The following is a 13607-nucleotide window of genomic DNA, read 5'->3' as shown; positions in this document are numbered from 1 at the left end:
CGACTCTCCGTTATCTATTCTAATGATAAAAATATAGATAGAGCATCGTCCCCTGCTGTGAAAAATCTTATGAACAAGTGAATTGCGGTGAGGATTCACATAGTATGTGCTCAATAAACACTATTTTATTGTTTAGATTAGAAGAGGGGTGGAGGGAGAAATGAAAGTGGTTTGGAAACCCCAAACACTACCAAAGCCCTGGGGATGGAAGTAGAGAGGAATTTCGGGTTACGATTTGGTTCCGGGTCTGAGTTTCAACGTTGAATTATCCCATATTTGGGCCTGAATTCTCAGAACAGAATAGGATGTAAGGGCTGAGATCATCTGGTACAGTTTTATGCAAATCGAAAATTCTTGCCTCTTGTCACTGTGCCCTGGCGAGAAACAACACCTCCACCCAAGCTCATCCAATCTCAGCCCCAACTAGGTAACGTCATCTCCCCGCCCTGCATCCCCAAGCCTCGGGAAGTCCTGTCTCTAAGCTACAGTCCTAGCTCCAGTCCCAGCGGCGCCTGCGCACTTTGGACCGGGGCGGGGAGGACGCGTGCGCGCCGCGTGAGGGCGGGGCTAGTGCGCACGCAGCCTTAGCTCCTTCCCCGCCCTTGCTCATCCCAGTTTCTCCGTCAGCCTGCGGGTCCCGGCTGGCGGCTGCTTCCGGTAGGAGAGCGGTGTAGAGCGAGCAGGTCTCAGCTCTTCGTCATGTCATACGGTCCCTTAGACATGTACCGGAACCCGGGGCCCTCGGGGCCCCAGCTCCGGGACTTCAGCAGCATCATCCAGACGTGCAGCGGCAACATCCAGCGGATCAGCCAAGCCAGTGAGCCGGGGTACCGAGCTGGGGGGCGGGAGCTGTCCCGGGGACAGGCCTGGGTGAGGCTGCCGGGACGCAGGGCCCGGCTGGGGCAACGGCCGAGGCCACACCTGGGGCTGTCTCGGGCTGTCCACCCTGGGGGCGGTGGGTTGCCATCCCCCAATCTGTCAGGCCCGGGTTGCCCGAGGGTCCCCGGCCCCAGCTGAAGCTTGAGCTGCTTCTCTGGAGTTCTGCCCCCACGGTGCTGGGACCAAAACAGCCGACTTGACAGCCCGAGGGTGGGAAGGGGAGTGTGTGTCACCTCGAGAGCTGTGAGTGCGTTGACTTGGCGCAGTGGTCAGCCGAGTTTCTCCTGTCACCCACCTTCCTCCCCACCCACCTCGCTTTCCTCTTAGACCAGTTTGGATGGGGTTGTTTACTGATTTATGCTTTAGGTTTACATTCTGCTCAGCCCCTGGCTCCTCGGAAATCAGCAACTTTCAATTAAGGGAAGTGGAGAGTGCATGTGTTTGGGTGACTTCATACACAGTTCTTCCTGTAATGAATTCGGAAATCAGACACAATGACTGGTATTTGAAAGGTGGGATGACTTCGTTTTAATAAAGAGAATTCACCAACAGCATTTCAATTTACATTATTTTGTCTTTTGTAACAAATAATTGGGGTGTATTTTTGGATTTCAGGCAGATGAGGCTTTTGTTTTCCTTCCCTACTTAGCTGCTCTTGAACAAATCTGATACACAGGGAAGCTAAGACACTTAGCCACAACCACATAGCAAGTAAGGCATGGTAGAGTTGTTGGTGGAATTCAGAATGCTATTGCTTGTCTTAAAACTCCCTCCTCCCCATTAGGGTCTGAGTGAAACTGTAGCTGAATGAGTCAAATACAGGGTGTTTCTTGTGCTTGAAAATCATCTTGGAGCCTTATAAACAGGAGATCAGCAGCAGCTTTACTTGGAAAGAATGGTGGTCATCATCCTTGTTGTTTATTATTGTTTTGTGAGCTTGGCGTACTCTGTTAATAGGTAGAACTAGTTAGTCCTGAATTACAATTATATTCTATATTTTAAAGAGTGTCACTTTGCTTTCGTTTTTAAACTTTTAAAAATTTTTCTTTTTTGTAGAGATGAAGTCTTGCTACGTTGGCCAGGCTGGTCTCAAACCCCTGGGCACAAGCACTTCTCCCGCTTTAGCCTCCCAAAGTGCTGGGATTACAGGCGTGAGCCACTGTGCCCAGCCTAATTTTTTTGATTTAAAAAAATTAAATATTTTTAATTTATTTTTTCGAGACAGAGTCTACTTCTGTCACCCAGGCAGAATGCAGTGATCTGAGTGAAGTGGTACAATCCTAGCTCACTATAACCTTGAATTCCTGATCAGCTTGCTGAGTAGCGAGGACTACAAGGATGCATCTACCGTGCCAGGCTAATTTTTAAATTTTTTGTAGGGATGGGGTCTCACGATGTTGCCCAGGCTCACTTTGCTTTTAAATCTAAATGTATGTTGTAGAATTGGAGAAGTAGAAAGTTTCTGATCAAAAGGGATTGAGACTCTGGAAGTGAAAGGAAGAATATGTGGCCTGTTAAAATCCAGAAGTAAAAAAAATTAATATGACCACTGGTTAGAAAGTATAGTACTTTTTGTTCCAGTTTCCTTTTGTGAAGGAGCTGTAATACAGGTTAGATCAGAAAATTCTAGTTCAAGGCTGAAATTTTCTTGTTGAAGCTAAATCTAATTTTAATATCTATTTGCGAAATATTCATTCAACATGTATCCATCTATCCATCTTCATGTGTATTTTATATATATATAAAACCAGAATACTCCCAAAGGTAGATCCGACATACAGTTTTAAATTTAAATTTAAATTTTTATTTTGAGACAGGGTCTCACTCTGTCACCCAGGCTGGTATGCAGTGGCATTATCTCAGCTCACTGCAGCCTCAACCTCCCTGGCTCAAGCAGTCCTCCTGCCTCAGCCCTACAAGTAGCTGGGACTACAGGTGTGCACCACCATGCCCGGCTAATTTTTATATTTTTTGTAGAGATGGAGTTTCACCATGTTGTCCAGTCTGGTCTCGAACTCCTGTGCTCAAGTGATCCACCCACCTTGGCCTCCGAATAGGCCAGGATTACAGGCATGAATCATCATGCCTGGCCTTCAACATATATTTATTTGAGTATGTAGTAAGTATAAGAACTGGCATGGATCTTTCAACAGGGAACCTGCAGAGTACATAACCAAAATATAAAGTTGAAAGGGATTGGTGCTATAGAAGACATATAAATAACATGCAGGTATTCTGGGAAGAGAGAGATTGTTTTTAATTGAGAAGGCATTATGGCATTTGAGTTATGTCTGGAAAGAGGATGGAAAGATTTGGACCTTCGAAGGTAAAGAGGAGAAGAGCATTCCAGGAGGGAATAAAATGAACAGGCATCATAGTGGGGAAGCATAGAGTATATCTAGAAGAGTAATTTAATTTGGCTAGAGTGGTGGATTCCAGAAAGTAGTGGGGAAAAAAGGATTGAAAGGTAAATTGTGGCCCAAACATGAAGGATGTTAAATGCTAAGCTAAGGGGCTTGGATTTAGTTATTTAGGAAAGTGCGAATTGAATTCAAAGGGAGAGACTGGAATCAGAGATACCAGTTAGGGCTGTGAAAATGAAAAGAAAGGAAAGGATAGGAGAGGTTTCCTTGGTGATAGAATTGGTAAGATTTAGCTATTGATTGGGCATTGGGCCTCAGGGGATCATTTAAGTCAACTGTTAGTAATATTAATAGCTAACATTTGAGTACATACTGTGTTCCAGGCAGTATGAAAAGTGCTTTACATACATTATCTTATTTTATAACAACTCTGAAGCACCAGTATCATTTCCATGTTATGTATTAGGAAACAAACTAAGAAAGGTTAAATAATTGCCCTGCTAACAAATGACAATATCTGAATTTGAAACTAGGTCTCTTATGACCAGCAATTTGTCTTTTTATTACTTTTTATTAATATTACAGTTCTGGGCTGTGCTCAGTGGCTCACACCTGTAATCCCAGCACTTTAGGAGGCCAAGGAGGGAGGATTACTTGAGGCCAGGAGTTTTGACACTAGCCTGGACAACATAGTGAGACCCCATCTCTACAAAAAAAAATTTAAAAATTAGCCAGACATGGTAGCATGTGCCTGTAGTCCTAGCTACTCAGGAGGCTGAGGCTGGAGAATCTCTTGAGCCCAGGAGTTGGAGGCTGCAGTGAGCTGTGATTATGCCACTGTACTGTAGCCTGGGTGGCAGATCAATACTTTGTCTCTAAATAAATAAATTAAAAATAAATAAATCAATAACAGTGCTATAGCAGTTAACACTTCAGGTTTACAAGTATGCAAATAACTCGTTTTTTCACTCTCCAGAGGACACTCTGTGGGGGAAATACCTGAAGCCGTGGTGCTTTCTCTTCTCGTGGTGTGTTCATCTCCTCTGCCAGATTGTTAGCTCCTTTGAGTCAAGGGACATGACTTATTCATCTTTATATTTCCAGTACTTATCTCAGTCCCAAACATATGAAAGATTCATTGATCCACTATGCAACAAATATTCCTGGAGCACCTGCTGTGTGCTGGGGTAAAGCAGAACAAGAGATAAAATCCCTCCCCTGATTGTGTGTGTATGTGTGTTTCTGTGTGCGGGGGGAGTATGTATACATACATACGTACATACACATATAAATAATGTCAAGTAATAATAAATGCTATGAAGAAAAAGCAGGGTAAGTGGGTAGAGAGTCAGGGAAGAGGGAGGGTGGGTGCATTATTTTAGTTGATCAAGGAAGGCATCTCTGAGGAGCTGACATTTGAGTGAGTAGACATGTGAATGAAATGAGCGAGAGCTGTGTGAGTAGCTGGGAAAGGCATTCTAGGTAGAGGGCAAGAGCAAAGACTTTGGTGTGTTCAAAGAAGAGCAAGGAGGCTAGTTTGGCTGGAGTACAGTTAGAAAAGGGAGGCAGAATAGGAAAAGAGGCCAGAGAGGTAACCAGGGATCACATTATATAGGATCTTGATGCATAATAAATTGTATCAAATTGATTTGAATGAATGAGGCATTTCTACCATTTTGGAACTCTTCCTGCCTCTTTCCCCTTGTACTGTGTAGTACATACCATATCCTATGACCCTAGGCAGTGTGAGTTGAGATTCTTCCAGGCCGGACACGGTGACTCACGCCCGTAATTCCAGCACTGGGAGGCTGAGGCAGGCGGATCACAAGGTCAGGAGTTTGAGACCAGCCTGGCCAATATGGTGAAACCCTGTCTTTACTAAAAATACAAAAAAATTAGCCAGGCGTGATGGTGCACGCCTGTAATCCCAGCTACTTGGGAGGCTGAGGCAGGAGAATTGCTTGAATCCGGGAGGCGGAGGTTGCGGTGAGCCGAGATTGCGCCACTGCACTCCGGCCTGGATGACAGAGCGAGACTCAGTCTCAAAAAAAAAAAAAAGAGAAAGAAATTCTTCCTTTGGAATTGTTTGGTGAGAAATGGGAAATCTGAAATTGATGGGATGACGTTGCATCTACTCAGTTATCAAGCTAGTGCCTATCCCCAAACCTCTCCAAGAGGCCAGCACACCCAAATATACCCTTAGAATATGAGCTCTCAGACATATATATTACCCACACACCCATACAGCCCTGCAAGGACTTGTACCCATTAAAAGTCTGAGAGAATAGTTATTCTTTTTTCTAAACTGTTCAGCCACAGATGTGGGGTTGGAATTGCTGAGCACATCAGCCTGAGATAAGGCAGCTCACTGCGTGGGTTGTTACAGGTACAGCTAAGGTTGACTGCCTGGTACAAGTGGTGATTATCAGTATGTGTTGGGTACAGAGGAATAATATTTGACTTACTGTGGAACAAAGTGTCTGGGCAAGTATTGCTGAGGCAGATATAGCTGAAAACCTATTAGCCTCAAAGTTAACTGAAGGGATTAAAGAACAGCATTTCTGACTGGGCGAGGTGTCTCACGCCTGTAATCCCAGCACTTTGGGAGGCTGAGGTGATCGGATCACCTGAGGTCAGGCATTCGAGACCAGCCTGGCCAACATGGCGAAACCCTGCCTCTACTAAAAATCAAAAAGTAAGCCGGGTGTGATGGCAGGCGACTGTAGTCCTAGCTGCTCGGAAGGCTGAGGTAGGAGAATCGCCTGAACTGGGGAGGTGCAGGTTGCAGTAAACCAAGACCAAGATCGCTCCACCGCACTCCAGCCTGGGCAACAGAGCAAGATTCCGTCTCAGGAAAAAAAAAAAAAAAAAAAAGAACAGCATTTCTGTTCTTTATGTTGCTAATTGATGTGATCTTGTTTACTAACAAAATAAGAAGAGTGGAGGTCTCACTCTGTCACCCAGGCTGGAATGCAGTGTGCAATCGTAGTCCACTGTAACCTCAAACTCTTGGGCTTTAGCAATCCTCTTTACTTGAGTCTCCCAAGTAGCTAGGACTACAGGCATAAGCCACGGCGCCTGGCAAGTTGTAAAAGTTTTTTAGAGACGGGGGTCTCGCTGTGTTGCCCAGGCTGGTCTTGAATTCCTGACCTCAAACCATCCTCCCACCTCAGTCTCCCAAAGCAAGAAGAGTTGAACATTTAAAATTGATTATTATGAAATCCTTGGGGTTCTACTTTCAAGGTTATTTTCATGTTTGCCCCTTATTTTTTATGTTTCTTTGCTATCCTCTTAAGTATTCATCAGCTCAACATCTGTATTTCAACAGCATATTCATAGTGTCTCTGATTATGGTCTCGCCCCATTCTAGTTTATACTGATAGTGCTATCAGCACTATGTCTAAAGTCCTGTTTTTATTATACTGCTCGCTTCCTCAAGAGCCTAAAGTGGCTCTCTGTTGTCTATTGAATCAGATGGTTTTTTTTGTTTTTTTTTGAGCCGAGTCTCACTCTGTCGCCCAGGCTGGAGTGCCATGGCGCAATCTTGGCTCACTGTAACCTCCACCTCCTGGGTTCAGGCAGTTCTCCTGCCTCAGCCTCCCGAGTTGCTGGGATTACAGGACCTGCCACCACGCCCAGCTAATTTTTGTATTTTTATAGAGACAGGGTTTCACCATGTTAGCCAGGCTGATCTCGAACTCCTGACCTCAGATGATCCACCTGCCTCGGCCTCCCAAAGTGCTGGGATTACAGGCATGAGCCACCGTGCCTGGCCTGAATCAGATCTTAATATTTCACCTTGCTTTCACTCCCTGCGATCTTAACTCAAATTAGCCATATTTTCTACTCTTCCTTTCTCTTTGCTAGGAAGGCTGTTTTCTTTATGTTTCTCAACTCTATCTTTCAGTTTATATTTTGCTCATTTGGTTCCTTTTTTTTTTTTTTTTTTGAGAGAGAGTTTCGCTGTTGTTAACAGCCCAGGCTGCAATTCAGTGGTGCGATCTCGGCTCAACGCAACCTCTGCCTCCCAGGTTCAAGCGATCCTCCAGCCTCAGCCTCCCGAGTAGCTGGGATTACAGGCGTGTACCACCACGCCCAGCTAATTTTGTATTTTTAGTAGAGACAGGGTTTCTCCATGTTGGTCAGGCTAGTCTTGAACTCCTGACCTCAGGTGATCCGCCCGCCTCGGCCTCCCAAAGTGCTGGGATTACAAGCGTGAGTCACTGCGTCCGCCCTTTGGTTCCTCCTTTTTTTAGTATCTTTTCTCTCCCTACCTCATTGGCTATCTAAATTATACAAATCCTCTCAGTTGTGCATAAGTCCTGCTGATAGCAATTAAGTTTTTCTTTGCTTTTTTTTTTTTTTTTTGAGACTGAGTCTTGCTCTGTTTCCCAGGCTGGAGTGCAGTGGGGCGATCAGGCTCATTGCAACTTCCGCCTCCCAGATTCAAGCAATTCTCCTGCCTCATCCTCCCCAGTAGCTGGGATTACAGGTGTGCACCACATGCCCGACTAATTTTTGTATTTTTAGTAGAGACAGGGTTTCACCATGTTGGCCAGGCTGGTCTTGAACTCCTGACCTCAGGTGATCTGCCTGCCTTGCCCTCCCAGAGTGCTGGGATTACAGGCGCCCAGCCTTCCTTTGCTTTTGAAAGACAAAGTGAAGTCAGAAAGATCATGGACTCTCTAGGGTCAGCAGATCTGTGACTGAATCCCTCCTCTTCCATGTATTAACCTCGAGCAGGTTATTTTCCCTGCCGTGTGTAACCCCATTTATAAAATGAGTGAAATTATTAAAAGGGGATGTTTGAGGCTGGGCGCAGTGGCTCACACCTGTATTCCCAGCACTTGGGGAGGCTGAGGCGAGTGGATCTCTTGAGCTCAGAAATTTGAGACCAGCCTGGGCAACTTGGCGAAACCCTGGCTCTACCAAAAATAACAAAAATTAGCTGGGTGTGGTGGCACACACCTGTAGTCCCAGCTACTTGGGAGACTGAGGTGGGCAAATTGCTGATCGCTTGAGCCTGGGAAGCAGAGGTAGCAGTGAGCCGAGATCACGTCACTGCACTCCAGACTGGGTGACAAAAAAAAAAGGGGGGGATGTTTGAAAGTGTCTGGTATACTGCCTGGCACATAGCAGGCGTTCAATAAATGGTGACATTATTATTATTTTTATTATTTTGAGATGGAGTCTTGCTCTGTCACTCAGGCTGGAGTACAGTGGCGCAATCTCAGCTCACTGCAACCTCCGCCTCCCGGGGTTAAGCAATTCTCATGCCTCAGCCTCCTGAGTAGCTGGGATTACAGGCTCGTGCCACCACACCCAGCTAATTTTTGTATTTTTAGTAGAGACAGGGTTTCACCATGTTGACCAAGCTGGTCTCGAACTCCTGACCTCAGGCGATTTGCCCACTGCAGCCTCCCAAAGTGCTGGGATTATAGGTGTGAGCCACCATGACCAGCCCCAGTGGTGACATTATTAATACTTGTTGAATCCCTTGCCCCGCAATAATTTAATAGGTAGGCAGGCTCAGGAGTCATATTGCCAGGATTTGAATCCTAGATCTGCTTCTTACTAGCTGTGTAAACACATTGCTTTACCTATTTCTCAGTTTCCTTATTGTTAAAATGGAGTTAATAATACCTATTTCATAGGGTTGTGATGATTAAATGAGATAATTCATCTACAGTCCCTGCTACATAGTAAGTGCTTAAGAAATGTTAGCTCTCATTTTGGTGTATTTCCTTTGAATTTATAATACAAGCAATTTTCCCTCACAGTTTAGCACGCACTTATATTATATATTCTTTAATTAATTCAAGCTTTTTGACATTGTCACCCCAAGCAGAGAGATCACTGTTAGTTTTGTGGAGACCATGCATTATACATTTGTCTTTAGTCACAGTGCCTGGAACAACAATGGATATATAGTTGGCATTCAATATGTACTTAATTGATTTTATTACTGCTAAGTACATTTTTCTTGGTCTTGAGTTTGATAATAATAGCTATCTTTAATTGAGTGCTTTTATGTGCCAGACATTGTTCTAAATTTAGCTTCGTATCATCTCATTTCATCCTCACAACAACCATATGAAGATTCTCTTATTCTCATTTTTTAGGCAAAGAAACTAAGGCATAGAGGAGTGGAGCCTTTTACTCAAGATCACTTTGCTAGGAAGTAGCGGGACCACGACAAGCATAGGCATAAGCAGTGGTTTTTTGTTTTTTGTTTTTTTGAGAAAGTGTCTTGCTCTGTCACCCAGGATGTGCCAGTAGTACAGTGGTGCCGTCATAGGTCACTGCAACCTTGAACTCAAGGGATCCCCCCACCTCCACCTTCCGAGTAGCTAGGACTACAGGCACGCACCACCACGTCCAAGTAATTTTTTAATTTTTTGTAGAGACGTGCTCACTTTGTTGCCCAGTCTGGTGTCAAACTCCTGGGTTCAAGTGATCCTCCCACCTTGGCCTCCCAAAGTGCTGGGGTTACAAACTTGAACCACCATGCCTGGCCATATAGGCAGTCTTAATTCAGAGCTATGCTCTTAACCATTGCATATTCTGAAACTGGTATGGTTAAAGGAAAATTATACCTTTGATATTTAGTATCCATTTTCACTTTAGTCTAGAACTTTACTGTTTTGGTACAGTGGCTATTTTTTAAAGTCAGGTTGATGGACACGGTGACTCACACCTGTAATTCCAGCACTTTGGGAGGCCAGGTTGGGCAGATCGCCTCAGGTCAGCAGTTCGAGACCAGCCTCGCTAACATGGTGAAACCCTGTTTACTAAAAATATACAAATTAGCCCAGCATGGTGGTGGGCACCTGTAATCCCAGCTACTTGGGAAGCTGAGACAGGAGAATCACTTGAACCCAGGAGGTGGAGGTTGCAGTGAGCCGAGACCGTGCCATTGCACTCCAACCTGGGCAAAGAGAGCAAAGCTCTGTCTCAAAAAAATAAAACATTTTTTAAAAAAGGTAATTTTCATTGTCGTGATATAAAAACAGAATGTAAACCTAATTTTCAGAGTAAAACACTGAGATGACTTCATTTTCATAATCACCACATAGGCTATCATTTTCTCATTTGGTGTAAATAATGTTTTTTTGTTGTTGAATTTGTTTAAAATACTGACTTAGAGCATTAGATCCTGTCAAATGAAGAGAAATCTTTTTCCCACCTCTGATGATAGTTACTTTCAATATAATTTGACTTTGATTTGACTTTGCTTTGGATGAAGGTTCATTTGGAGATTCAGATTCTGCCGATATCAGCTTAAAGCACATAAAGAATTTTCAGTTTAGAGTAGTTCCTAGTGTGGATGTTAGCTGTAATGTATAACAAATTGATTTGCTTCATACTCTTTTAAAAGTTTTAGCCAGGATATGCTTTTTTAAAATGAGAGGTCAGCGATAGGAGAAATTGAGTCCTAGTTGTTTGTTTTTTGCTTTTTTTTTTTTTGAGATGGAGTCGCGCTCTGTTGCCGAGGCTGGAGTGCAGTGGCACGATCTCAGCTTACTGCAACCTCCGCTCCCGGGTTCAAGCAATTCTCCTGCCTCAGCCTTCTGACTAGCTGAGACTATAGGCATGTGCCATCATGCCTGGCTAATTTTTGTATTTTTAGTAGAGACGGGGTTTCACCATGTTGGCCAGCCTTGTCTCAAAACTCCTGACCTCAGGTGATCCACCCACCTTGGCCTACCAAAGTGCTGGGATTACAGGTGTGAGCCACCACGCCCAGCTGAGTCCTAGTTTTAAAAAGAACAAAATTGCTTACACAGAACTGAAGGACTTGTCTTTACCTTTGGCCTAGTCATCTGGTTTCTAGGATTATGTAACATTTCATAGGAAATATCCAATTATTTTCCTCCAAAAAGTTGTAGCACATTGGTCTAACATAAAACCTTCATTTACTAGAATGCTTGGAAAAGTTTTCTCATTAACCAAGTTAGCCGGAAGATTCAACTCATCCTGGTAAAAATATTTCCAAAAAGCATCACTTGGCCAAGTGTGGTGGCTCATGCCTATAATCCCAGCACTTTGGGAGGCTGAGGCAGGCAGATCATCTGAGGTCGGGAGTTTGAGACCAGGCTGACCAACATGGAGAAACCCCATCTCTACTAAAAATAGAAAAAATTAGCCGGGCATGGTGGCACATGCCTATAATCTCAGCTACTCGGGAGGCTGAGGCAGGAGAATCGCTTGAACCTGGGAGGCAGAGGTTGTGGTGAGCTGAGATCACACCATTGCACTCCAGCCTGGGCAACAAGAGCGAAACTCTGTCTCAAAAAAAAAAAAGCGTCACTTTACTTTTAAAATTTTTATTCATTTGTCTATTTATTTTGAGACAGACTCTTGCTCTGTTGCTTAGGCTGGAATGCAGTGGCATGATCATAGCTCACTGCAGCCTCAAACTCCTGGGCTTGAGCGATCCTCTTCTCTCAGCCTCTTGAGTAGCCAGGACTACAAGCATGCGCCACCATGCTTGGCTAATTTTTAAATTTTTTGTAGAGGCGGTTCTCACTATGTTGCCCAGGCTGGTCTTGAACCCCTGGCCTCAAGTGATCTGCCCACCTTGGCCTCCCAAAGTGTTGGGATTGTAGGTGTGAGCCACTGTGCCTGGCCTCACTTTTCTTTTTGGTATTTTAAGTATGCTCAAGGGCAAATAAATGTATCTGTAAACACGTTATTCCTTTGTGTGCTTTAGGTTTACTGAAGGATACATCTCTTAGATGTAAAATACATGAGTCATTGAGTTACTAGTTTTGAACAAATCCCTGATGTTGGTGATTATAGAGGGCAATATACAAAAAGTCCTGCTTCTCTGAGTTCCAGTAAACTACGACACTGTTGTCCTTATGATTTGAGTTTTAGGGTATCTGATACCTGAGTCTTGCTGGAAACTTTAAAGAAAATATCTTAATATTTAGGAATTTAGAAAGTGTTAAGGCTTAGATTAATTCTGGTGCTTAGCTAGCAAATGACCCTATAGTATTCCCAACACCCCCACTTCCTCAACCCCTCCCTATCTTTCCACCCTCCAAATTTAGGTCATCCCAACAAAGGAAATCAGAAAAGTCTAGATGAAGAAGAGTTCTCCACTGAGAATATGCAGAGAACAGCTGATTATTAATTGATTTTTTTCATATTCTATAAAATTCCCATAGCTCTGTAGCTTATTTAATAAATTTTGATAGATGATTAATAACTTGCTACTTTGGCATACTTCTAAAGTTTCTAAGGAATGCTCTACTTTTTAAAGACAGTCAATAAGAAAAGACCTATTTCCTTGACTTTTTTTGTCAGATTTACCTTTACGCGTTATCATATATTCAACCATTTTCTGGATGGGCGTGTGTGTGTTGGGAGGAGTTATACATACACAAAAATGAGTAGAATGCAGTCCCTGCCTTCTAGAGGGATATAGTCAGTCCAGTCCTGTTTGTACCTTGCACTTATGAAGTTAAGAAAGTCACAGGTGGAACCTTTCTAAGCCAAACTTTTGGGTTGCAAAAGTACTCCTTGGTTACACAGCATAATTCTGCAACTGGAGCTATTTCACTGTTATTGAATTTTGGAATTGAGCAGTGGTGGGAGTACTTAGAGATCATTTAGTTCTTACATAGTTGTAAGGATTTAATGAGATAAAATAAAAACCTTACACAAATAGTTTAAGTATTCAGTAAATGTCAGTGAAATCTGAATATCATCTATAATTGGTGAAAAAGAGACCCAGTCAAATGAAATGACTTGCTTAGTGTCCTGCATCTAGTTAGTTGTCAAGTCTGGCTTAGATTTCAGGCCTCATTATTCCTAGCTTATATTCTTCATTCATATCTTCTGCCTCAAAGAGCTTGCCAGAATGGAAAAGGGAAGCTAACTCAATTAATCAGTAATTGATTATGTATCACCTGGATGCCTGGCACTCTGCTGAACTCTAGTGAGTACAGAGGAGTGTTCCCATAGGTGCCAGGGAGCTGGAGAAGGGAGCAGGTTAGAGGAAGGACATCAGCCTATCTGGAGCAGAGACCTATTAACTTAGGTATCAGATAAGTAGGGTGGGGCTAAGTGGAACACTGGGAAATCTAGGCCTGCCCTGTGTGACTACATTCTTTTTCCTGTAAGAGTCAGCCTTTTGAGAGACTGTAATGTGGCACATTCCACTGCAGTTAGCCCTGGGTTTAAATTTTGGTTGTAATGACACTCTGTTCAAAACCTACCAGTGATTTCCCATTTCATTAAAATTCAAAGTCCTCATAATTGTTTGCAAGGCCCTATACAATCTGGGTCCCTACTACCTCCTTGGCCACCTCTCTACTGTCTCTTGCTCACTCTGCTCTAGCCACCCTGGCCTCCATC

General features: G+C 43.7%; 1 protein-coding gene across 2 annotated transcripts in view; it reads left to right on the top strand.

Annotated features, from left to right (window-relative positions):
- Nucleotides 1-510: 510 nt before the first annotated feature.
- STX12 (syntaxin 12) overlaps nucleotides 511-13607 on the top strand; it is a 51318-nt gene continuing 38221 nt past the window's right edge. Inside the window, exon 1 of one of the 2 annotated variants that reach the window (XM_019013670.4) lies at nucleotides 511-817. In XM_019013670.4, coding sequence (XP_018869215.1) covers nucleotides 700-817 — 118 coding nt within the window. In that variant the 5' untranslated portion in view covers nucleotides 511-699. Of the gene's footprint in view, nucleotides 818-1241; nucleotides 1392-13607 lie in introns of those variants that run through there. The other variant, XM_055389335.2, reaches the window with a different exon arrangement.

This window comes from Gorilla gorilla, chromosome 1 (genome assembly GCF_029281585.2).
Source record: "Gorilla gorilla gorilla isolate KB3781 chromosome 1, NHGRI_mGorGor1-v2.1_pri, whole genome shotgun sequence".
Classification (NCBI taxonomy): Eukaryota; Metazoa; Chordata; class Mammalia; order Primates; family Hominidae; genus Gorilla; species Gorilla gorilla.
This window is presented reverse-complemented; position numbering and strand designations above follow the sequence as displayed.